The 27,309-nt window shown below is 41.3% G+C and overlaps 1 protein-coding gene across 1 annotated transcript; it reads left to right on the forward strand.

Annotated features, from left to right (window-relative positions):
* tmem164.L (transmembrane protein 164 L homeolog) lies at positions 1-27,309 on the forward strand. The gene is made up of 6 exons (XM_018229851.2): positions 1-1,132; positions 15,269-15,318; positions 18,114-18,180; positions 24,472-24,550; positions 25,145-25,245; positions 26,500-27,309. Exons 1-6 carry the CDS (start codon positions 716-718, stop codon positions 26,704-26,706), a joined length of 921 nt encoding a protein of 306 aa, XP_018085340.1. The 5' UTR covers positions 1-715; the 3' UTR covers positions 26,707-27,309.

Raw genomic sequence — 27,309 nt, forward strand, 5'->3', positions numbered from 1 at the left:
GGCGGCTGCAAGCCGATAAAGAGTTGGGCAGATAAGGGAAACTCAGCAGCGACAACATGACACACTCGGGCACATCCGCTCTGTCAACAAACCCTTCCCGCTCACCCCCAGATATCAATTGGAATAGACTGACGCACTCAGCTACAAGTTCCAGATGGCGCGATGACACAGAAGTGGGAGGGGCTTAGCCGAGTGTCTCGCCCAATAGGAAGAGCTGTGCGTTCCGGCTCTGTGATTCGGGCTCTGTGGTGGGGTGATGTTGGGGTAGACGTGCTGGTCCTCGCATATATTTATACTGGATGGAAAAGGAGGCCTGAACCTAAGCAAACTCCCAGGCCAGGGGGTATTGGTAAGATCCCCGTCGCTGCTACTTCCTTTTGAAGAGGTGCCAAGTCCCTGCCCTGTTCCAGTGCCACACTTTACAAAACTGGGAAGCGGAGCTGCTCACGCCAGTAGCCGCCGTGTGATATTCTACAGACAGGGGCGCAACAACGGGGAGCGAGTTGATGGCCCGTGTTTAGGCGGCATCGCTTGGCTGGGTGCTCGTGTGTGCGGATGTACTTGGAGCTTGAACAGCTGCACGCTCCTGTCCTCCTCTAACATTACTTTCATTCACTCCTGCGCGCCCGGCGCTAACGCTCTGCGCCTCGCTTACCCGCCATATTATTAACGCCCTGGGATGTAAGTGGAGCAGACGGTGCAAGCTGTGCGTTTGATGTTCCGCCAGGAGGGCAGCAGCGGAGCACTGGAGGCTGTGCTGAGGGAGGAGGGCAGCATGTCCCGTTACTCGGACTGGTTCTATGGAGGAGTGGACCCCAACATAGCGGGCAATGGGGGGGCGGAGTGCGCTTCTTTTCTTCCCCATGGGCAGCGCTTGCTGGAGAGCGCGGTGCTGATGATCGTGTCTCTGCTGGAGATCGGGGTGTCTCTGAGGAACATCAGGAGAGGCAGAGCCGGAGAGTGGGAGCCCAGTGCGACTGTCGCTGCTGCTTCTGTGCGCTCCGAGAGCCTGGGCAAGAACCTGCTCTTAGTGGCCATGTGCCTGACCTTTGGCGTGGAAGTGGGATTCAAGTTCGCCACCAAGACTGTCATCTACCTGCTCAATCCCTGCCACGTGGTTACTATGCTGCAGGCAAGTATGAGCCCCTCCATTGCCACCCCTCTATTACCCTCCCTCTATTACACCTCTCTATTACCACCTCTATATTACCCTCCCTCTATTACCACTTCTATATGTCCATCCCTCTATTACACCTCTCTATTACCATTCCATTATGACATCCCTCTATTACCCCCCCCCAGCAGCCACAGGGGCTCAGCTTGGGCATCCATACTCCTTTGGCACAAGCTGCTGTCTCCATTCCCTCTGCTGTATGCATGCATATTAATAAGGCTGCTGCTACTGAATCCTCATTCATATTCATTAGGGCCTATATGAACTTGCAAATGCTTGACTTCGAACAGTCCCACCCGAAAACTGTTTTCTTCCAGATGAAAGAAAATATCATTCATTCTCTGCCACTTTCCAACATACAGAAAAATTCTCAATGGTTTACAACCGGTACCCTTTTTATAATCGGTATTGAAAGTAGTAGCTGGCTGTTAATATTCTCTGCACCACCTTTGTCAATAGTTCCTGAAACAATATAAGTGAAGCCAGCTGATTTTAACAGGCCCAGAAAGAGTCTTGTTTGCTACATTGCTTCACATCAGAACCAGAGAACATAAACAAACACTAGTAAAAATGTTCAAAGTATATTGGAAAGTTATTTTTTTCTCTGTGCAAAAAAACAGGTTTTGGATGGAGTGAAACAAATTATGGGATAGCTTAACTCTTTATATTCTCCCAGCCTACCTGATTGCATATTCATGGATAAGTTATATTTAGTATGATGACCGAGGAACACACAAATATAAGACAATCTGGCTTTCACTAGAGAGTGCAAACTAAAGAACTGCTACATCCGGTTAAGGTGGCCATAGACTCAAAGATCCGCTTGTTTGGTGACATCGCCAAACGAGCGGATCTTTCCCCGATATGCCACTAACGGCATGGCTATATCGGGGGCAAATCGAACGTTCGGCCGTAAGGCGTATACGATGCGCCAAGGTGCTCCGACGAGTCGGTCAGTTAAAAATCAAACCTTCCCGATCGATATCGTGGCCAGATATCGATCGGGAAGACCCGTCTGAAGCCCCCATACACGGGCAGATAAGCTGTCAAATCGGTCCAAACGACCGATATCAGCAGCTTTATCTGCCCGTGTATGGCCACCTTTATCCTGTATATTCTAGTTACTAAATTAAAAGTGAATATATACGTGTAGTAACAAGGCCAGGCTGTCCAAACGTGCTACATCAATGGTGCCTCCAAAAGGCAGAACAAACAAACTCCAAGCTCCTAGTGTTTCCCAATATCTTGTGTGAGGCATTGACAGATCCTGAGAAGTAACATGCTACCCCTCCTTTCAGCTTCCATTAGAAAAACTTTATTTGGACTTTTGGATCCTTTGAGTTTGACTATACTTGTATGGGCAAATCTTGCAATTTTCAGCTAGCTATTTGGCGTTTACCCATATTGTGACCATTTTAAGATGTCTTGGAATGTCCAGTTGTTAAATATTTTAAAAGTTTAAAGGCATGCTGTGTTCCCCACCCTAGCATACTAAGGGCTTTTATGTCCAAGTGACGTGTTTTTGGGATTAAATATAAGCCCTAGTATTTTGAGGCCCAGCTGCCACCAGCCAAATAAATAGTGGCTGTCTATGTCATTTTACAGCGGCCCCTCAACAATTCCTTCGTTTTGAGGTGTAATTTTAATGTTTCTTACAAATATGGAAATAACGGCCAATTTACTAAGTAAACGAAGCAATTTTTATATGGTCATATGGCCATTGCTAATAATACATATAATATGTGCTATAAGTGCAGTCGTTTAAAATGAGAGGTTCTTGTTTAAATACCATAATTAACTAACTGTGGCTAGATTTCTAGAAAAATATTGAAGGCGGGGCATTAATATGGCATACATATTTAATTTGTGGGTACGAGTGACCAACTTTGTGGTGCTTTGACTTGCAGAATCTGTGCCCAAGGCAATCAGGCCACTTACAAAGCAAGATGGCTGACCGATATGGACCCTTTATCTAAATTGTCTGACCATTGTTGCTGCCAATCATTTCTTGCAGTTAGGTCATCAGATGTTTCATCTATACCTCTCGTGTGTCTCAAGCAGTTATAATACTTGACCCATCTACAAGCCAATAAGATAATTTAAATAGTCATCCACTAGCACTGTCAGACTTTGGAATCAAATTGGTTACTCCATAAAGTCCACCATCTAATTACAACATCAACAGCTCTGAAAGGTGTAAAGTTCAATAACTAGGGGCAAAATGTATCCATGATGTCAGAAAGTAGTCCATGATGTAATAGGTCAGAAGTACAGAAGGCTGCAGCCAGACTTGCTTTAGGAAAGTATAAACACGTGCACATTGACCTGATATCAATCTGTTTGAATTGGATTATTTGGCAGCTCTTGCTGTGAAAGGTGATGTTAACTCTTGTCAAGATCATTTCAAAATACCCATTTTGTACAGTGTACAAACAAGGAATGCATTTGGAATTTTTGTCCCCCCTCCCATTCTGAAATCGTTGTTACCTTTGTGTATTGTATATCTGAACCATAATTATAGGCACTTACTGAAGCGCCTACAGCTAGGGGTTGTACACACTCTGGTTTCCATAGCTAAAAATACATACACAGATGATAGCATTTATACCAGCTAGGCCGGTTATAGGGGTCCTCCATGTGGTTTTTTTTTTTTTGGACAATGAAAGAACATGTAATTTTAATCCAATATACATTAATCAAAAATGTCCAGTGGTTTCACGATTATATATATATATAAATGTAGTTGCAGTGTCCAGTGTCGGACTGGGGGGCCCGGGGCCCACCGGGACAGATGTCTAGGGCCCCCCTCTGGCCTCCCCGTCCGGCCCCTACTTTGAAGTGCGCCGGCGCGCACGCATTCTGGCGCGCTCAGCGCGCACGCACGATGCTGTACTCGCCGCATCGGCGCATGCGCAGGCTGCGCGGCGCAGTTTTTTCTTTCCGATATGTGAATGGAGAGAGGTGGTCTGGCCCGGCGGGGGCCCATGAGGGTCGGGGCCCACCGGGTTTTTTCCCGGTGTCCCGCCGGGCCAGTCCGACACTGGCAGTGTCTGTTCCTTTTTGTTTTCTAGGTCTAACTCTTAAAACAATGTAACAGAAGTCCGTTTGTCCATTAAGCAACCGGCTTGCAACATTGTTTCACAAGCCAGGAGTGTAGAAAATATACAGGCAGATTTAAATAATAAGAATATAGATATATAGATATAGAGAGAGAGAGAGAGAGAGAGATGCACACACACTATCAAAACAGGGGGGGTTGTGGGAGCACTCTAAAGGCTTTAAAGTATATATATATAAGTATAATAAATGCTATTGCATATGTATCCAAAACAGGGGTTATTTTGTTACAAAGTTATGATCATAAAATTGATAAGCCACCATACCACGTCAAGGTAAACCCCGAATGGCGGTCCCTAACTTGTTTTATATTTTATGTGCATTTTAGCATTACCTGTAATCAATGTCCGTTGAACGCTGTTTTTTCACTGAGGGCTAAATCCTCCCCAGCCAGCAATCAGGCTTTTAAAGGAGAGATATTCCCAAAACAAACGCCCAATTTTAAAAGCATAGGATCACCACTAGTTTAAAGGGGGGGGGGTATGGGGTGCTACAACCACTGAAGCTATGCCACAGCTCCTGGCTAAATATACAATATCAAAACAGGGGGGTTGTGGGAGCACTCTAAAGGCTTTAAAGTATATATATAAGTATAATAAATGCTATTGCATATGTACCCAAAACAGGGGTTATTTTGTTACAAAGTTATGATCATAAAATTGATAAGCCACCATACCACGTCAAGGTAAACCCCGAATGGCGGTCCCTAACTTGTTTTATATTTTATGTGCATTTTAGCATTACCTGTAATCAATGTCCGTTGAACGCTGTTTTTTCACTGAGATAGATAGAGATAGATAGAGATAGATAGAGATAGATAGAGATAGATAGAGATAGATAGAGATAGATAGAGATAGATAGAGATAGATAGAGATAGATAGAGATAGATAGATAGATAGATATAGATATATAGACCTGTATATTGGAAAGCTGAGTAGAATGACATTTTCTAGTACCATACAAAACCATGGTGGCTTGGTTGCAACTCTTAACTCCCACTGTAACTGTAAAATGATTTTAAGCACCAACCTTTCTGTTGAACAAAGGTGCCTCACTCATTTATGACATTTTCTTTGTTTCCTGCGTGTCTCTTTCCACTACTGACACTGTGAAGTGACGTGGCTTATATGCACTATTACTGACATACTCACAGCACTATTATGTGACAGAAATGTTAATTGATCTATTGCTGTGCATTGCTTTTCACAGAAGCAACTTTTCTTCTCAGAGGAGATTCTTATTCTGTCAGTTCTTTAAAAATAATCTATAATGATAATAATAAGTGTATGTTGAATGTGTAGCCCTATCAGGGCTGGAGGGATGCTGTAAAAGATAATAGATGACATGTTTTAGATAGACTCTCCATTATCAGTTATTTGTGAACCACTGCAGCTGAAAGATTTAACCACTCGACTTGCTTCTGTTTTCGTCACACTTCATGCATTTTTGTATCACAGTTATTGCCTGCAGCCTTCTTATATAACTTGCACCTGAAATCTTTAAATTTATTGCACAAAAAAATGTGTAGAGGAAATTATAGGCCTCAAGCACCTGAGTCCCTTTTGTTTGTTTTTTTTACCCAGTGTTCTCTTGTGTTATTAATGTATATTAATAGTAGTCAGCCGCTCCGTTATACGTTCAAGCGGCAGATGGGCCTCCAGTGCACATGCAGACAGAGTGATAATGAGACTATGAAAAGTAGGGCATGCATGTCATTTTAATGCCTTTCATATTTGCTTGTGGAAGCCTGTCATGTACAGCATCTACCTAGCAGAACTTGTTAAAGGGGCAAGACACCCCCTTGTTCAACATGAGTTCAATGAACAGGGTCGGTGCAGGATTTCCTGGTTCTTGCAAGGTATATAAGCACTTTAAAAAAAAAAAAAATATTTAAGATAAAAATGAAGTTTTCCTTATTCTTGATCATTATTGGGAAGCTGCTTAAAGCCTGAGATTGAGTAAATCCAAGTACCCAGTGGAGACTAACGCAGGCACAGGGTAAACATACAGACTTCATACATTTAGTGATCTAGTTGAAATTGGGCCAAGGACACCAGTGCTACCATTGCATCACCCTTCTGCTTGTAACATTATTTTATTAGTATCTAGTTGGTGGACCACAGTATTCCTGATATTGCAGGGGCCAGTTCATCTCAGTACTGATACCTTTTAAATTCACACAAGGTAAGCTACCATTGCATCACCCTTCTGCTTGTAACATTATTTTATTAGTATCTAGTTGGTGGACCACAGTATTCCTGATATTGCAGGGGCCAGTTCATCTCAGTACTGATACCTTTTAAATTCACACAAGGTAAGCAGTCACAGCAGGCAGACTTTCATGTGGGGGGCGTCACAAGGGGGGCAGTTGGACAGCACTGTCCTACAGGATAAGCTGCACTGGTTAACAGCATACTAGAAATGTAGACTACCGAGGGTCTTGGCAGGCAAGCTGTCTAGCATTTGTTCATATACCAAGCTTGCTTGTAACCCTCCTAATCCAGAAATAAAGTTCTCTTACAAGCAATAGGTACTGCTATTATTAGGCCCTTGTACATTGTTTCACATGTCGGTGCTAGCAAGCAATCATTTATTTCCAGCTCATCTTATTATTCTCTGGCAGCTCTTATTCTTCACAGCCTTAAATGAATTACAAAATGAAAGAGTATTTTTAGGCACAAAATGTTATTTCTGTGAGCATGTGAAAAAAAATCTTTAATCGGAAACCATCTGCCCAAGAGCTCTCTGCATCTTTATTCCTTATGTGAAGGCCTTGCTCTGGTCTCTATGGAAACATGTACCAAGCCCTCTGACAGTCAGTGCTTTGGCTGTCGCCTCTATTCTGCTCCACTGCCGCTGTGTAGGAATTTGGCTGAGAGCTAATGAGCTCTGGCAAGGTTTGCACATTCTGTTTTATTAAAAACACTAAAAGATATTTTGATATTTTGTGAAAAGTACTGCATAAAATCAATTTATTTTTCCCTTCAAGAATCTGGTGCACACACTGAACAAAAGGTAAAATACATGTGGGTAATCCGTGAGGGTGGGAAATAATTCATTGCTTTCTCCATCGGTAGAGACAACGCCAGATGTATCAGTAACTTTAGAAAAGCAATGTAATATCATTGCCATTGTAGCTTGGAATCTATAGATATTTTTTTTAGCTACATACGCTCCAACCATTTTAAAGTGTGAAACTGGAGAGTGGTATGCAAAAAGGTGTGCAACTATTTGGAGACCATGTATTTAGAAGGCTCTGATATATGGGAATTTCCCCTACAGTTGTATGTAAGCCAGCAATTTTAAAGGGGAAATACCATGAATACATGCAATGCAATATAAACATAACTTTATTTATGTGCACACGTGTGTTACGCCCTAATTGTGTCTTGTTCGGCACTTTACTATATGAAATGTTTTATCACATGAATGCACTGTTTTTCATTTTCCAACAACATTTGACTAATTAAAACATTAAGAAGTTAGTGTATATAAACATTCATGTACCCCCCTATTTAAAATATATGGCAATTTGGAGTCGCCAAGGAATTCTGTATTGTATACAGGGACAAAGCTACAGTCTGAGTGCTTGTATTCAAGTAATAGAACTTGAAGGCAATATTATCATATTTTAAGGGTACAATATTTTTAATGCCCAAGTTTCAATAAATCATTTGGTGCAGGCTACATTACTAAGCACCATTTATAAACATATATTTTACATGTTCCTTTATTCCAATGATTCATTTTCCATTCAGACCGGCTGGCCACAACTTATTTTTGAAAACCGCCTTCTTATTCTGTTTTATTACCCCCCCCCCCCCAACAAGGTTCCAAAAGGGGGTATAGCCTAACAGCTCAGGAGTTTGATCTGGCATCATTGCCAATGTTCCCATCAATATACTTCTGCTTACCGTATATCAGAATGCTTGTGTATAGTGCCAGTATTAACACAGATTATTGTGTTAATCAAGTAAACCGCACTGGTTTTATAGAATATAAAAAATATATATATCTCCATCTGCACACACCAATCGATGTAGTAAATGCCGGGTGCTCCCCAATGTATTTACAGTTCACAGGAAGAAAGCACTCACTGCTAAATTTTCATAAAAAATACATAAGATCTTTATTCCATCAACCACATACCGTATATACTTGAGTATAAGCCGAGTTTTTCAGCCCCCAAAATATGCTGAAAAACTCTACCTCGGCTTATACTCGGGTCAAGCACAAAAACGGTTGCCGGCGTCCAAGAATAGTCTCCAAGAATATTCGCCGGCGTCCAAGAATAGTCACCAGCATCCAAAAACGAGACGCTGGCACCTCCAATGGGAGCAGAACCCCTCAATTTTTTGATTGAAACTTACCAGAAGCTGCTGCATTTCTCACCCTAGGCTTATATTCGAGTCAATAAGCTTTCCCAGTTTTTGGAGGTAAAATTAGGTACCTCGGCTTATACTCGGGACGGCTTATACTCGAGTATATACGGTATCTACGCATATCTATATATCTATATCTATATATATATATATATCTATCTCTCTATCTCTCTATCTCTCTATCTCTCTATCTCTCTATCTCTCACATGCAAACTTGGGAGAATATCATTTGTTGTACATCATGTATCATTGATTTTCTGTACATGAAGACCGATAAACATTGTGTACAGAATGGGTTAACCGCTCTTAGTCATATATAGCTATAGACCATATGGTATATCTTCTTATACTTTACAGCGCTTCGATTTCTGAAGTTGCCTCACGAGGAAGCTTCAGGCGACTACGGAAATCGAAGCGCCGCGAGTGCATTAGCGCAGGCAATTCATTCAAGCAGACGGAAGGCAGTTCGGGGAGATTATCGCCCCGCAGAAGAGGCGATTAGTTGCCAGGCGACTAAATCTCCCTGAATCTGCCTGTCGGCCTCAACCCTAAAGCTGTCCTGTGTCAACATAGCAGCTGTTCCTTTTCATTGCTCGCTTGCATTGCTTATTGTACCAGTCCATTATGCTCTGTTTAAAACATATCATCTTAATTTACCTTTTAATGGAATGGTAATATTGGTGTTCTAAGACTTGTACAAAGGCCTTCACATTTATGTTTTTGTGTTTAACAAAAATCCCCTATCTTCTTGTTTTGCTGCTTTCTAGATTGGAATTTTAAACTGTTATCTTATTGGGGTCCCATTAACCTTCTCAACCTGGCTGCAGCTTGTATGGCAAACTAAAGATTAGTAGGCAAGGTTTTGAATAAAAAAAAGAAGGTGAAGACACACACACACACAGCTACTAGTAGCAGCTAGTTGTCACAGCTACAAAATGCCAGAAAATACCCTGCCATAGACAATGCTGAGAATTGCCTCTGCTAAAACATGTGTAGAGTCAGTTATCCGTAAATTATCAGCATTGTCTATTTTTGTAGCTGTAACAAGCCGCTGCTACTAGTAGCTCTGTGTGTCTTCACCTTAAGGGTAAGGTCACACTGGTGGATTCGGGGAGATTTAGTTGCCTGGCGACAATCTCCCCGAACTGCTTCCCCTGTCTTCCGCCTGCGGCATGGCACTTGCGGTGCTTCGTTTTCCTCACGAGGAAACTTCAGACGACTTCGGAAAACGAAGCGACACAAGCGCGATGTCGCAGGCGATTTCTCGTTGTAGCAGGCGGAAACAGTTCGGGGACATTAGTCGCCCCCCAAAGAAGAGGCGATTAGTCGCTGGGCGACTAATTCTCCCAATGTGACCTTACCGTTAGGGCAGAGACACACTGCGACAAATCTCTTCTTCGGGGCGACTAATCTTCCCGTCGGCTAGAAAATTGCCGGTGTTGCATCTCGCGCGGAAAGTTCGGGCGACTTCGAAAAAAGAATCGCTCCCAGTGCCAACCCGCTGGCGATTTTCATTCTAGCAGAAGGGAAGGCAGTTCGGGGAAATTACTGGCCCCGGAGAGGAGATTTGTCGCCGGACAACTAAATCTGACCGTATATCTGTCTTCAAACCTGGGGGCTTCAAAGTCATGTGATGTGTCCAGTCTGTCTGCATGGGACTGGCGTAACTGTCCTCCTGTTAAGCAAAGCTACTTTTATTAAAATGGCAGAAAAAGAATGCCCCATTGTGCATTTGTTTGTTTTTCCCTTTAGCCTGCCTTATAAGCAGTTGACTGATAAATAAGCCATGCTCTAAAGCTGAATAGATGGCTTTCTTCATAACAAACAAGGGTTACAAACAAGGCACAACCGGACTGTACATAACAGCTGACTTTTTCCCAAAGACACCTGGCATACACCCAAACTGTTTGAAAACCAAATCTATGCACCTTTACCCTACATAACTTTCCTGCCTGCTGGCGTCCTAGTGGAAGAAATGGTAGAGTCCATTAAATGTTGCTGACAACACTGATGAAGCTGCATGTTACTGATGTGATGTAGCCCAGACAGTCCTGAAAATAGATTTCCAGAGTTACTGCTGTGCTTCACTGTAAATTCTCATTTATCATGAGGCTTTCTTAGCAGCATTGAGATGTTTTCTTATTTTATGTGGGTGCAGTTGATTCTAAATTTAGCACTTAAAGGGGAAGTTCATCTTTAATTTATCTTTTAGTATGATGTAGAGTGATATTCTGAGACAATTTTCAATTGGTTTTCATTTTTATTATTTGTGGTTTTTGAGTTATTTGGCTTTTTATTCAGCATGCCTCCAGTTTGCATTTTCAGCAATCCAGTTGCTAGGGTCCAAATTTCCCTAGCAACCATGCATTGAATTAGAAACTGCGATATGAATAGGAGAGGGCCTAAATAGAAAGATGAATCATAAAACGTAGCTATAACAATATGTGTGTTGCCTAACAGCATTTGTTCTTAGAAGCGGTCAGTGACCCCTCCATTTTAAAACTGGAAAAAGGCAAATAATTAAGCTATAAAAAAGGCTAATTGAAAAGTTGCTTAGAATTAGCCATTCTATAACAAAAGTTAAGGTGAACAACCTCTTTAAAGGTTGGAAGTGGAACGGCGGTGTACTGCACATGTTACAGTAAAACAAAGAGTTGATTATATCCAGAGGGAATTGCTTGCTAACATATTCTCTGTACCCATGTGTCCTTGCCTGCAATATGTTTATCAGGCTTGCTGTGCTAGGGAGGGGATATTTGCTAGAGAACATAAATTGCCTGAAGAGCTGAAGCAATATTACCAGTGGGAAACACTAATTATGGCATTATCTGAGCTTTTGCAGCACCTGCTTTACCTTCCTGCAACGCATTGTTTTTCATTTGCAGCCAATCATCATGCTGTTTATTTGGCAGTGATGCTGTCCTCTCCATGCCCATCATGAGCTATGCTTGTGGATTTCCTTATTTAGTCACTTGACTTTCCGTTTCCTTCACAACACAAACCATTTTGTTTCTATGCCAGAAATCTGCATGTGTGTGAATCAAGGAATGTATTGCTATTTTTGCTACATGAACACAAGTGCTGAAATTGTAATAACATAGTAAATGTCAGCGAGAAGAAGTACCCAGGGCTGGTGCAGTTTCTACTCAGAATACACACTGGCAAAAGGCGAGCTATGTACATTACTGAGAGGTTGCCCGATATATTGCCATTCCCCAGTGTTCTAAGCTAAACCTTGGCTTCATTTCTAGGGTATGTGGGACCCTAGCAATCCGTTTAATCAACGCTTCTTCGCAATATGCAGAGCAAAAAAAAAAAAAAACATTCAAAAACTCGCAAAAGAATAAAAGTGAAAATCGAGGGACTTTTAGACATAGTAAGTTAGGTTGAAAAAAGACACACGTCCATCAAGTTCAACCTTTTAAGTCTATATATAACCTGCCTAACTGCCAGTTGATCCAGAGGAAGGCAAAAAAAAAAACCAATCTGAAACCTCTTCAAAATTCCTTCCTGACTCCAAAAAAGCAATCGGACCAGTCGATCAACTTGTACTATGAGCTATCTTCTATAACCCTGTATTCCTTCGCTTGCTAAAAAGCAATCCAACCCCTTCTTAAAGGGGATCTATGGTCAAATCTATAATCTTTCTTAGGCTTTGGCGAATGATTATAATTTTATTTGTAATTGCAGTGCCATTACCTTGCTTCTCAATGTATTCCCCCAAAATCCGCTCAGTTCATTTATCTCACTGCTCAACATCAGCTGCTCCCATATGCATGTCCCTTTACTGGCTCCCAATTTCCTCTAGAATTGAATTCAAATTACTAACACTCGCTTTCAAGGCCCTTAATAATGAAGTCCCTCCCTATATTTCATCATCTGATCTCCAAATACTCTCCTTCACGCAACCTTCGCTCTGCTTCTGATCTTCTCCTCTCAACACTTCTGCCCATTCTCGTCTACAAGACTTCTCTCGGGATTCTGCTTTTCTCTGGAACTCTCTGCCACAAGCTGTCAGACTTTCTCCTTCTTTCCAAACCTTCAAGCGCTCCTTAAAGACCCACCTGTTTAAAGAAGCTTATTCAATGTACCTTCATTAATCAATCATCACAAAATTGTTTCTAAAATCCTAATGTCTCAATTGTACCCTAACGTTTACTTTGTTAACTCTAATTTGTAGGACCCTATTGTACTCTGTAACCCTTGTTTGTTATCCTCCATTTATTCCCCGTTTGTTATAACTAAGGTAAAGCACTGCGTATCTTGTCGGCGATATATAAATAAATGATGATGATGAAGTGAACTGAGTGGATTGTGGGGGGGAATACATTGAGAGGCAAGGTAACGGCTGTTAGAGCATCAAAACTGGTAAAATGGATTGCAATTACAAATGGAATTCGAATCATTCCCCAAAGCCTAAGAAAGATGATAGATTTTGAATATAGATCCCCTTTAAAGCTATGCCTAACCCACCTGTGTTTTAGGTGTTTCTTGTCCTTTTAACACACAAATAACAGGAAAATATCTGTAGGCCTTCTATACTGTTGCTCAACAACCATAAAAGGGTTACTAAAATGATTACTATGTCAGGCTTATGTTTGTGTATTGTAAGTAGTTGGCATAACTTGGGAAAACATTCCACACTGAATGAAACTGGAAGGGTTGTCATGGCAACTTGAGTAATAATTCACAGGTTTGCTCATCTGTATTCTGCAGTGAGATGACTTGGTCGATTGCAGATACAAATGGATCCTTTAAGTTATTTGCACCGATACATTCCATTCCATCTTTGAATATACTGTTTTCTCTTAAACTGGTATTTAATAAAAAAAATGTGAGTTCTTCTTAAAACCAGTTTGTCTATGTAAAGTATATCTAAGCAATATGCTGCCATTTATATTACCAGGGAAGCCTTTTTAATTAGTAATGCATGCATGCCCTGCTGGTTATGAATATATCATGTCACAAGCAGAGGAAAATCTGAAAGATTAATTACTGTTGATTGTAATGCAAGGGAATGTTGTGACACTCTGGAATATAAATTGTCACAGCACAATAGTGCATATAAGGTAGGACACTATTTCAGCTGTTTTAATGTGGAAAAAAAAAATCTTGTCATGGATTAGGCTTTATATTTCGCAATAGTTAAAAAAACATAAATTTCATATTGTTTATTTGAAATGTCCAATATTTTCCCATATTCAGCATGAGCTCAATTTATGGAGCTTGTGAAATTACTTTTTCCTGATGTTTTAACTAAAAGAAATCTTTGGTTTTATCGTTCAACAGGGCAAATGGGGAAACTGAAGTAACTCCATGTTTGGCCCTTGCGACCACAGTAGGCTTACTGGGTCAACCTACTGTTGACCCAGTAAGCCTGGATATAAAATGTAGGCTTTTTTTGATCTATACAAGTCACAAATCCCTATAAAAGTAGACATGGTGCTTTCCAAACTAGATTTTGAGCTTATATAAAAAATAATGTTGATATATATTTTTACATTATGGATTTTAATTTTTACAAGTTTAAAGATATTCGTCATATTTCTTTTTACAGAAGTGGAACTAAAATATCTAGAGGTCACTGACATCTGAGAGCATCTGCTTAAAAATATGCACACTGAATACAGACAATATATAAACATGGTTAAGTGTCCTAATAAAAAAACAAACAAACTTATAACATGTTTCCAATATGAACTTTTCTGTATGGGCCTTCTAAAAGTATAGGATATGAGGCAAGCATTGCAACAGAATAACCTGTACAAATTAACCTCCTTCCTTTCTCAGGAGGAACCAAAAAAGCAGAACTATCATTAGTGTTGTACACTATAAGTATATAGTAAAATGTTTAACTACAGGTATATATATTCGAGTTAACTTGTGTGTAACTTACATTATGGAAAGTTTCCCTTGAAACCTTTAAAGCATTTTAAGTCCTGTTTGGTGTACGCAGCATTAACCTGAAAAACCAGTTGAAAATATGAACTGCACATCATATGCAGTCATATCATGTGCTTGATCTTGCGCTTGATCTTGCAGAATGTATTTCCTCACAGCCGCATTGTTGATTATCTGGAACTTATGAGGAAGTAGGAGACATGAACCAGTTGCAGGAATTTCTGCAGTGAAGGTGCTGGTATTTGTGCCAGGGCTTTTATATCGTCATGGAGCTCCTTATTGAATTCTAATAGCCTTGAGAATTACAGTAGGACATGAAGGGGGTTATTTATCAAAAGTTGAATTTTAGAGTTGTTTATATGCCTAAAATAAACTCACAACTGGAATGGTTTCTGATGTCTGAACTAGAATGGAAAAAACTTGAATCAGCAAGTTTGGGGTTAATGACCCAGAAACTCAAATTGATAGTTTTTGGCAAAAAACAAACAAAAAAAACCTCAAACATCATGAAGGCTATTAACAGCTTCCAATGGTACATGGGACCTCTGCTATTGACTTCTACATGACCTCAACAGGTTTTTAGTATTTTCGAGTCGGTGTATAATAAATCTCAAAAAAATCTATTTTTGACTCTAAAATAACCTGGAAAACACAACTCGAACCTTAATAAAAAAAATTTCTTCTCCTTTTGCAGATTTTTCTCCTGGCCTGCCCACCTTGTAAGTTGGCCACTATTATATTCAGGTAAGTCAATTTTATTTAAATTAAAAAAAAAGATGTAGGGTAAGACATGCAAGTTACACCTGTAAAAAAGTATTTGGAAACATCTTCTCTTATTGCTGCATTAAGCAAATCTGTCACCTTTCTAAAGAATAAATTAAGTCATTGAGGGAAATTAATGATTTGGGGGTACAGTGAGTGGATTGTGGCCCTATTAATGCCTCTATCGGCACTGCGGTTCCTCTTCAACAAAGGCCCTCCCATGAGCAAGTTGACAGTCCGCAGTCTCAATGTGCTGAAAATCGGAGTAATGGCAAATATAAGAAAAATACACTCGTTCTCTTGGAGCATTAAAAACCTGAGGGAGGCAGGGCCCAAGGTCTGAGATATGGGGGATGGAGGATGATTGTGTGGCTTTTATGCCCTGCATCCAGAGAAGATAAATGAATAATCTATGTTTATGTGCCCCCTCAAAAAAAAAAAATTGGTGAAAAGTATTTAATTGTGAATACATAAATCCACTTGTTTTTAAAGACTGGATTGGTATCAGTATGTGCTAGGTTTATCAAAAGGCCCTTAATCATCACAACTTCCTACCCGAAAACAATGAGAAACACTTGGCTTCTAGCAGATGCTGGTGGTGACAGGCTAGCTGCCTGAAGACATTTGTTTTGTCAGTGTCTGCTGTAGGCATGATGTAACCCATTCTTTTCAGTAGGAACTGGTGTATATGTTTTTTACCAACACAATTTACCCTTACCCTTACTTACAGCACTGAAGTGTCTCATGCTACATAACTGTTAAAGTGATACTGACCTGTTCAAAGAGGAATATAGCAAATAAGGGAAAGTTGTGCGCACCACTAAGCAAATTTGAAAGCTGGAAAGAGTCAGAAGCAAATCATTTAAAAAAATAAATAAATAAATAAATGAAGGCCAAGTTAACTTAAAGGTGAACCACCCTTTTAAGGACTATAAGACATTTTGGGGGGAATGTAATTAAAGTCGAAAAGGAAAAAATCAATCTCGCAATGTAATATTGTTCCTTAAACTGTTATTGCATTGCAAATTTTAATTGCGCACTCTTAAGAAGTGCTTGAAGGTGTCTTAAACTTTTGGCGCAAACATAACGACTTTTTCATTAAGAAGTTTTATTAGATTTACTGCGCATTGGCGCAAACGGTCTTCCACTGTTGTAAGTGGTCGCTAAACAGTTTCCGGGTTCGCAAAAGCTATATTAAATTCGCACAAAGGCAAATTTGTTTGCACAGAGGCATAACTTTTCGCAGTGCGAATATTTTTTCCTTTACCGACTTTTATTATATTCCCCCATTTGTGCATAAAGCTACTAAAAAATGCAGTTACCCGTAACTGTTATGTTGGACTTCAGAGCAAAGAAAGGGAGTAGTTATGTGATTGCCCTAGCCTGCTGGGTTTTTTTGACCCTCCATAAATAAACTTTCATCCTAATGCACTTGCCACTAAAGCCGCATTCAGCTGTTGCAACTTCAAGTTACTCCTTCACGCTGGGCCAGATGGGGTAGTGGGATGTTCTGGTAAGGGGAAGCAAGAACACACTTAAAGGGCATGTAAAGGCAACAAAATAAAATCCCATTTTTACTTTCTTTAATGAAAAAGAAACCTATCTCCAATATACTTTAATTAAAAAATGTGTACCTGACTGTATGCAGTGAAATTCTCCCTTCATTTACTGCTGTGGATAGGAATTGTCAGATGGTCCCTAACTGCTGAGCAGGGAAACAATCACACTTTAATGTACAGTAGGGGGAGCCCCCGCCTTACTTCCCAACCATGCAGAACGCCAGCAGCTTTGCGTCAGTTGATGCTCCAGTAGAATTCTGCACTGAAATCTGTTTCTTAAAAGAGCAAACATTTTTTTTTTACATTTCATTTTGAAATCTGGCATGGCACTAGTCATATTGTCAATTTCTCAGCTGCCCCAGTCATGTGACTTGTGCTCTGGTCACTCCTTACTGCTGTACTGCAAGTTGGAGTGATATCTCCCCCTCCCTTTCCCCCCCCCCCCAGCAGCCTAACAGAACATTGGGAAGGTAACTAGATAGCAGCTCCCTGACACAAGATAAAAAAAGTGCTGAAAAGCACTCAATAGTAAAATCCAGGTCCCACTGAGACACATTCAGTTACATTGAGTAGGAGAAACAACAGTCTGCCAGAAAGCAGTTCCATCCTAAAGTGCTGGCTCTTTCTGAAAGCACATAATCAGGCAAAATGACCTGAGATGGCTGCCTACACACCACTATTACAATTAAAAAAATACACTTTGCTGGTTCAGGTATGAAGTTTTATATTGTAGAGTGAATTATTTGTAGTGTAAACAATATTTTGAAATAAAAATATCATAAAAATCATAACAGAATCCCTTTAAAAAACACTGCTGCCTTTTAATTTGCAAGGTTTGTCTTGACGGGCTTGCAGATTTATAATAATATGGTAATATATCAAGTGGAGTTATGGGAAGCAACAGCTGGGTATGCTGAGATTGTGTTGTCATCAAGCATAGTCCGTGTTCATTCCATGCAAAGGGATGCAAATCATTTCCCTGTTTGATATATTTTCCTGGCTGAGTCATGTAGTTATGTGATAGCTTCAGGCAGGGTTGTGGGTGCATTCCAGTTTGTTGAACCTGAAAGTGATTGTGCAGTATGTCACAAATGGGCAAAGTCCAGGGAATGGTAAACAATAGCTGAAAAAGCATAGCACTTTCAAAGGCGTATTGTTGTAGCAATGAAAATCTATTTTGTGAATATTGTTTAATTTATTTTCTTTTGTGTATTGTAGGCTTCAGATGCACATGTTAAATGGGGCCCTTCTTGCTTTGGTGTTCCCTGTGCTAAACACTAGACTGGTAAGTGATTTGCTCTGGCTCAAGTTTTTTTCATTCACTTGTTATTAAGGTGATGGCACCAACTTAATACATTAAAATGATTTGTTTTGTGAAGATCCCTACAATTACTTCTCTTAAGCTGGGCACAGATGCAAAGATTGGTACAATCGGACTTTCCCATCTCCCGACCTGCCACTAACCATAAAGATCAAAGTCTTACCATTCAGATCAAATATAAAGTTGTAAGATCAGATCAGGCGATGTTCTGCCCCTGACCGCAATCGTACAATAGTTAAAGCTAGTCTCCCTCTGAAAATCGTACAATCGGCAATACACGCAGAGATATTACCCGCAGCCGACAGGAATTTCCCAAGTCACCCATGGCAGACAATTCACCAACATGGGTTAATTCCGCCTATCAGGTCACTGGACAGGAAAGTGTTAACGATCGGTTTAAATACCTTGCTCCTCCCAGCAATACTCGTCTTTTTTCCTGTCCAGGTCACGACAGGCTGCTACAAGCTGTTACAGGCTGTTACAGATTGCTAAAGGCTGCTAAAAAGCTTACCATACCAGAGTGGGTCTCTCTCTCTCTCTCTCTCTCTCTCTCTCTCTCTCTCTCTCTCTCTCTCTCTCTCTCTCTCTCTCTCTCTCTCTCTCTCTCTCTCTCTCTCTCTCTCTCTCTCTCTCTCTCTCTCTCTCTCTCTCTCTCTCTCTCTCTCTCTCTCTGTAAATTGTTTGTTCCATGTGGAGAACACACGCGCCAATGCGGACGCGCGTCGAGTTCGGACGCGGAAGTGCGTGGAAGACGCGCGTCTGAATTGACGAACGGAGTGACGCACGCGGAAGACGCGCGCCCAAAGGGGACGCGCGTCCGGAAGTGGACACGCGCCGGGATTGGCGCACGCGAAGGACGCGCGCCAGGAGGTGACGCGCGGGAAAACGGCGTCAGGAAGTGACGCAATAAGAAACGCTGGCAGTATGTGCAAGGCTGGCGTTTTGGCTGGATATGATAGTACACTTCGCTGGAAGTTGGGGAGTGTTTGTTCACTCGGCTACAGATTGTTACTATGGATCAGCCTGGCTCTGGAAAAGGATCTCAGCCCAAAGGTCCCTAGGTAAGCTGGCTGTGGTTATATGGATGTAATGAGAGAGAACGATAATTAGTGGCTGATGGTTGTCTTTTCCATTTCAGCCTACATGTGTCAACTGAATTGCAGAAAGGGGAGCCTACTCTTTCAAGGAAAGCGGCTTCAGCTACGGACCCAGTAGCGTCTGCAGACCCTCAGCCTTCAGGAGCCCCACAATTGGATGCTCTGGTCTCCATCATCAAGCAAGCTGTGGTTCAAGGCATGCAAGAGGCTACTGCTTCTACCTCTGGGGTACAGAGGAAAGCTAAGAGGGTCAGAGATTTGCCATATGAGTCTCTATCGGATTTGTCAGATGAGGAATTGTATTCTCCTGGGGAGGCACATTCTGAACTCTCAGAGGAAGGAGTTTATGTCTGCTAACCTTTCAAGGCATAGTACAAAGGTTCGGAAGGCCAGAAATCGATCTTATGGCCACAGACAAAAATCACAAGTGCAGCAGGTTCTTTTCCAGGGCACCATGTCCTCTGGCAGAAGCAGTGGATGCACTCCTCCAGGATTGGAGCAGGATATTTGGTTATGTCTTTCCGCCCTTTCCAATGATTTGGAGGGTGTTGAAAAAGGTGGATGCCGAAAAAGCCTTAGTCATAGCCATAATTCCGTATTGGCCGAGACGCCCTTGGTTTCCGCTCCTGCAGAGTTTGGCAGTAGAGCCACCTCTGAGACTGCCTCTTCAGCCGGATTTGTTGTCCCAGGGCCCAGTGGTCTACGAGGGAGTGGATTCCCTGTCACTGACGGCATGGAAATTGAAAGGCAGAGGCTAGCAGAATATGGTTTCCAGGACGATCTGGTGAATTTCTTATTGAAGGCTCGGAGGGCTTCTACCTCGGCTCAATATTACAGGGTCTGGAAGTGCTTCGCAGAATTTGCAGTACAACACAAGTTTGACCCAAAAGATCCTACTGTCCAACAGGTGGTTCAGTTCCTGTTTGTGGGTTTCCAGAGGAAACTTAGCACAAGCACTCTGCAAGGTCAAGTTTCCGCATTATCTGCGTTGTGTGGCCATTCCTGGGCGGAGGAGCCTCTGGTTAACCGGTTCTTCAACGCAATGAGAAGAGTGTGCCCTTTCAAGAAATCCAGAGTTCCACCTTGGGACCTTACGATCGTCTTACGAGCCGTAATGTCTTCACCTTTTGAGCCTTTGCGGGAGGCCTCGGACTGGCATGCGACGTTGAAAGTCCTGTTCCTGGTCGCTATTACCTCAGCTTGCAGGGTTGGAGAGATTTCTGCTTTGTCAGCAAAAGAGCCAGACACAGTTGTCTATCCGGACAAAGTGATTATGAGACCATCTTTCGAGTTTCTTCCAAAAGTAATCTCTCAATTTCATGCCGATTTGGAAGTTACACTACCTTCCTTCTGCCCTTCTCCAAAGTCTGACAAGGAGCGAGAATGGCATACTTTGGACCTGGTGAGGGCCGTTTCGCATTATCTGACGCGAACGAAGGATTGGCGAAAATCTGACAGGTTATTCCTGATTCCGAGGGGCCCTAGAAAGGGTTTGGCGCCAGCTAAGTCTACGATTGGCCGCTGGATTGTCTCCTGCATTGCTCTAGCTTATCGGTTGACAGGCAATGAGATTCCTAAGGACCTGAGGGCTCATTCTACAAGAGCCATGGCTACTTCCTGGGCGGCGGAAGCCAAGGCCCCGCCAGACCTCATCTGTAAGGCTGCTAGGTGGACGTCTTCCTGTACCTTCATTCGTCATTATAGACTGAATGTGATGTTGTCTCAAGATGCAAAGTTTGGAAGAATGATTTTGCAATCTGTTGTTCATTCTAAATAAAAGTTTTTTTTTGTTGATCAATAGTGGTCCCTCCCTTCTTAAAGCTTGGGGAAATCCCATGTTTTTTCATACTCACCGTAATTTCTATTTCCAAGTCACTTCCATGGCAGCATTCACCAACTTCCCTCCCTTCTTCTGGAGCTTGTTACTAGACGAGTATTGCTGGGAGGAGCAAGGTATTTAAACCGATCGTTAACACTTTCCTGTCCAGTGACCTGATAGGCGGGATTAACCCATGTTGGTGAATGCTGCCATGGAAGTGACTTGGAAATAGAAATTACGGTGAGTATGAAAAAATGTCTATATTTTATAACCTGTCCGACCAATCGACAGATCTCCCCCATTCCCTGTGCGTTTTCTTCTTTAGCTTTAAAGGGGAAGTAAAGTCTAAAATAGAATCAATAGAAATAAAATAGAATAAGGCTAGAAATGGTGCAGTTTGTATACTAAACATAAACAAGAACTTACTGCACCACAAGCTTAAAGGAACAGTAACACCAAAAAATGAAAGTGCTTTAAAGTAATGAAGATATCATGTAGCGTTGCCCTGCACTGGTAAAACTGATGCTTGCTTCAGAAACACTACTATAGTTCATATTAACAAGCTGCTTTGGAGCAATGGCGGAAATTAAAAAATGGCTATATGGCACAGGATAACTAATGGATAACGGATAACACCATTAGACAGACAGACAGCTTATTTGCTATCTGCTGTGGAACCTGAGCCTTTTCTCCTTTGAACGACTGCCCCCATGGCTAAACAGCAGCTTATTTATATAAACAATAGTAGTGTTTCTTAAGCAAATACACCAGTTTTACCAGTGCAGGGCAACACTGCATTATATTTTCATTACTTTAAAACACTTATTTTTTGAGGTTACTGTTTTTTTAATCAAACAAAAGTTGGCTACAAGGGGTCACCATCTTGTAAACTTTGTTAAACATCTTTGCAAGACCAAGACTGTGCACATGATCAGTGGGGTCTGGGCTGCTTAGGGATCGTCCTAAATAATAAAAACAGTCAAATAATGTCTGCCAGAAGCTGATACAGCAAGACTGATTAATAATCAGAATATACAGACTGCACTGGGTCCTGTGTTGTCATGTAATCCAATGTGGATTTTATAGTTTTTGTATAGTTTAATACAAACTTTCTCCAACTCTGCAGAACCAGTGGCTGCAGCAAAATAATCCTCCAAATAGAATCCCAGTTTATCTGTTTAAATCTGGCTCCATGATCTTTGCCCCTGCAGCTGGAGTTGGAAACCGTAAAGGGGATGTAAAGGCAAAATGTAAATCTCTACAAAGTCGCCGACTGCTCTACAGGGAAACAAATAAAGCTGCTTGAGTTCTGCATGGCTGGGAAGTAAGGGGGGGGCTCCCCCTGCTGTTCACCAGTATGATTGTTTCCCTGCATAGCAGTTAGGGACCGACAATTCCTATCCACACCAGTAAATGAAGGGAGAATTTCACTGCATACAGTCAGGTTTCTTATAAAATGGTACACATTTTTTAAATTATATTGGAGATGGGTTTCTTTTTCTTTAAAGAAAGTAAAAATGGGATTTTATTGTTTTGCCTTTATATGCCTTTTAAATGTTCATTTGCTTTCTGCTTCACTGAGCACCATTATAATTCATACAACTATTTCGTCTGAGCAATATGACTGAAGTTTTTCATTCATCCAGGTCATGGTATATCTAGTATAAGTAATTATAAAACAACTGGACTTGCTGAGTAATCATTGCAATCATTTTCATTTAGAGACAATTGAGGAGTATTCTTTTTTTGGGTAGCAGGGAAAAGAGAGTTTTACGCACAGATAGGTTTTTATGGCCCTACTTGTGCCTACTTCAGCATATTCCAGAACATGATATGGTGCCTGGCTGTAAATGTATAGCTGCTTCACATAACTAATATGCATTCCATAGGCTTGAACACCTTGTTGATAAGGCAGGATTGCAAGGATCATTACATAGCTGTTGATACAGGTAAAAAGTTTCTTGCATTGAGGCACAGCAGCTCTCCTTCGCCATGTGCAAGGCAAGTGGTAGCAAGTATCCCTTACATACATGCTCCGTTGCTCCTAGTTGGTATAAATATACGGGGTTAATTTAAAGCAGAACTAAACCCTAAAACCCTGAATATGGCTAAAAATGTCATTTTATATACTGAACTTATTGCACCAACCTAAAGTCTCAGCTTGTCAATAGCAGCAATGATCCACAAATTCAAACTTATCACATAGGGTCACCATCTTGGAAAGTGTCTGTGATACTCATGCTTTGTGAATTCTGAGCAGCTATTGAGAAGCTAAGCTTAGGGGTCGTCGCAAATTATCAAGCAGAAAATGTGGTTGGCCTCTAATATAAACTGATGCTACAAAGTGGATTATTAAATTCTGATGCTAGTTGCACTGGTTTCTGAGCTGCCATGTAGTAATTGTCTTTATTAATGACTAATCAGCCTTATATTGTGACATTTTCTATTCTATGTGTAGTGTATATTGTGAGTGGGTCCCTAAGCTCAGTAAGTGACAGTAACACAGAGCATGTGCAGTGAATCAGCAGAAAAGAAGATGGGGAGCTACTGGGGCATCTTTGGAGACACAGATCTTTACTGCTAAAGGGCTGTGGTTGCCTTGGGCTGGTACAGAATCCCAAAACATAATGTACAATATTTCTAGCTACTAGCTTTAGTTCTACTTTAACTTTAGTTCTACTTTAATACAAGTGGGCAAAAGGGAGGCTTATATTCAGTGTGCCTGGCAGAATGCACTCCTCTCCAGTCAGCTCTGCACCCCGTGATACGATTATTAGCCTGGAGACAAGCTGTCAAATCAGTCCACCTGCCTCACTGGGTGGAGGTCAGCCCATTTGGTGACCTAGTGCAAAGGTGACTTTATCAACTCAGTCCTCCCAGATTGAGTCTGCATCTTATTGGCCCATGTATGGGGCCCACAGATGGGCCTGCCCGGCAGATATTTTGCTGAAACTCAATCAGGCAGGTCTCAGTCAGGCAGGTCTCAATCAATCAGGCAGGTCTCAATCAGGCAGGTTTGATCTTCCCCATTCGACAACGGGCCTGTAGGCCCCTCTGTATGATCAGCCCGATTGGGCTCCGATTTTGAGCTGATTTGCTGATCCTTTTCCTTTGGTCCACAGTGACTACAACAAGCACCACACATTGCCTAACAAAGCATATTTCCCATAGTGCAAAATAGAATCTACAATGCTGGCATGCTGGGACTTTGTGTCTGTAACACAGCTAGACACAACTACCTATTATCCTTATTACTGTATTAAGTTACTGAATATGTTTGACCAAATGAACTTAAACATGCAGGTTGTTCTGACCACTGATTTGTTTCTCTCCTGACAGCTTCCATTTGAGGTCGAGGTGTACTATGTCCAACATGTCATGCTCTATGTGGTGCCCTTCTACCTGCTTCGAAAAGGAGGTACCGTCTCTTAATCCAAGTTTATTTTCTCTCACTTTTTGCCAATTTGCCATTTTTAATCTTTTTTTGGTTCTGCCCTTTAGTAAATAGGCTTCAGACTTCTAGTTGTGTTTTCTACAATTTGCCCTTATTTTGCCACATATTTACAGTCCATGCAATGTCATATAAAGTAAGAAGATTAGGAAATGTACACTGTAAACAACCGTAAACAATGAAACACTCTGACTGATATTTGCATATCTGCCAATCTTAGCCTGTTTCCTGCTATGTAGATGAATGTATAATATAAAGTCCACTCTCAAATGTGGTAAAGCCGGATATAGGGCCATTAATGTCAGGGCTGCTCTGTATAATCTTTACTGCATGATGTTTTCAATGTGAACTATGTAGAAAAGAGGACTTGTGATTCACTAGCGCCATCTGATGTTCATTTCAGGGCAGTGCCGTTGTAGAACAAAATCAGAAAATTAACAAGTAATGTCTGTCTCAGTAGAATGCATATTCTTAGTACTCGCATGTTCTATAGCTCGGCCTTTCTCTGGGCTGCCAGGGACTGGGGAGATGGCAAGTAACACCATCATTTCTTTTCTTTAGGGGTGTACACTCCGGAGCCCATGAGTGATTTCTGGTGGGCTATTCTGGCAACTGGGCTCATGTTTTTCTACCACTTCAGCTTGCTGCAGATCCTGGGCCTGGTGAGTATCCAGCAGAGGCAAAAATGAGGATTTGACAGCTTTTCCTTTGAAATGGCTCAATAAGGAACACTTTGTGCATATTTACATAATGTGTTTAAGTGAATTGCATCTCCTTAAAGCAAGTTATGTTTTCCCATGACCTTATCCCTTTAAGCAAAACAGTTTTTTTTTTTTCAAAACGCATCAGTTAATAGTGCTGCTCCAGCAGAATTTTGCACTGAAATCCATTTTTCAAAAGAGCAAACAGATTTTTTTTTTTATATTCAATTTTGAAATCTGACATGGGGCTATCTATCTATCTATCTATCTATCTATCTATCTATCTATCTATCTATCTATCTATCTATCTATCTATCTATCTATCTATCTATCTATCTAATATAGTCAGTTTTCCAGCTGCCCCCAGTCATGTGACTTGTGCTCTGAAAACTTCAGTCACTCTTTACTGCAAGTTGGAGTGATATCACCCCTCCCTTTCCCCCCCCCCAGCAGCCTAACAACAGAACAATGGGGAGGTAACCAGATAGCAGCTCCCTAACACAAGATAACAGCTCCCTGGTAAGAACAGCACTCAATAGTAAAATCCATGGTCCCATTGTGACACATTTGGTTACTAGGAGAAACAATAGCCTGTCTGAAAGCAGTTCCATAGTGCAGCACTGGCTTTTCTGAAAGCACATGACCAGGCAAAATTCCCTGAGATGGCTGCCTACACACCAATATTACAACTAAAAAAAATACACTTGTTGGTTCAGGGAGGAAATTTTATATTGTAGAGTGAATTATTTGCAGTGCAAACAGTGTAATTTAGAAATAAAAAGTACACCATAAAAATCATGACCGAATCCTTTTAACTGGCTTTATTCAGGCACAAGCATATCTGCATCTAGACACACCTCTATTAGCAACACTTCCCTACCTAGCACCCCCCCCCCCCGGGATACACCAGCAATTGGGGTATTATTGACTTTGTGATGAGAAAGATATGAAGACATCAGATGTATCTTTACAATTAGGGCAAGGTCAGACAAAGCTTAGGCTCCGCTGCTTTCAGCCTCCATAATTTTTCTAAGCCTGAGAGAAACCGATCTGCTCTGTGCCCCATCTTAACTGATTTTAATAAGATCTACTTGCGGAAAACCAAAGTTTAATGTACATTTAATGAAGAGACTGTAGGATTCCCCTCTGTTCCCGATTGTTAACCTGTACTAGTCCATTTACTTCATTAGCTCATCATTTCTTTTACTTTCCCAGGTGACTGAAGTAAATCTAAACAACATGCTGTGCCCCGCCATATCCGACCCCTTCTATGGGCCATGGTATCGAATCTGGGCATCAGGGCATCAAACCCTCATGACTCTGATCCACGGGAAGCTCATTGTCTTCTTGTTTTCTTGTGGTCTTCCAAGATGGAAATTCTTCATGGATCTGTTTCCATTGCCTGGGAAGAAAGTGGACTGAAGGGGAATATCAGGAAGCCAAATATGAGGGCTCAGACTTGTCACTCGTCGCTGCCATAAACTGTCTCTGGCTTTAAAGAAAGGGTCTAACATTTCTTATTCCAGTGTGACAGACTTGTGTATAACATAAGTGACCTTACTGGAAAGTGCTCAGTGCCCTCCCTAATAGCTGGAATTTCTTATACCTCTTAAGAGAATAAGGCAGCTAGCCTAAAGCAAAAAAACTGGTGGATTATCGGCAGAAGTTATGGCTCACTAACTCACCAGTTATCCTAGTGAACCCATACTGGTTTTCCTTAGTGGTTTCTAACAGATCTAATGACCAGTGTTTGCCATTTAGATCTTTACAGACCGGGGGTTAAGTGCTTACAAGGCATTCTCTCTCCTGGCCAATAAGCATCTCCGAAAATACATGGGCAAGAATTAAGATCAAAATTTTAAATTCTTTAAAGGGCATATCTGTTGGACTCGTTTTATATACAGGTAGACTACGTGGTGTGTCAGCTATAGTAATGTTACATTGTAAATTTGTATTTTATATATAACCTTTTATGTACATTTCTAACATTGGTATTTAACGTAAAAATATACACTCCACAAAATG

This window comes from Xenopus laevis, chromosome 8L (assembly GCF_017654675.1).
Source record: "Xenopus laevis strain J_2021 chromosome 8L, Xenopus_laevis_v10.1, whole genome shotgun sequence".
Lineage (NCBI taxonomy): Eukaryota > Metazoa > Chordata > Amphibia > Anura > Pipidae > Xenopus > Xenopus laevis.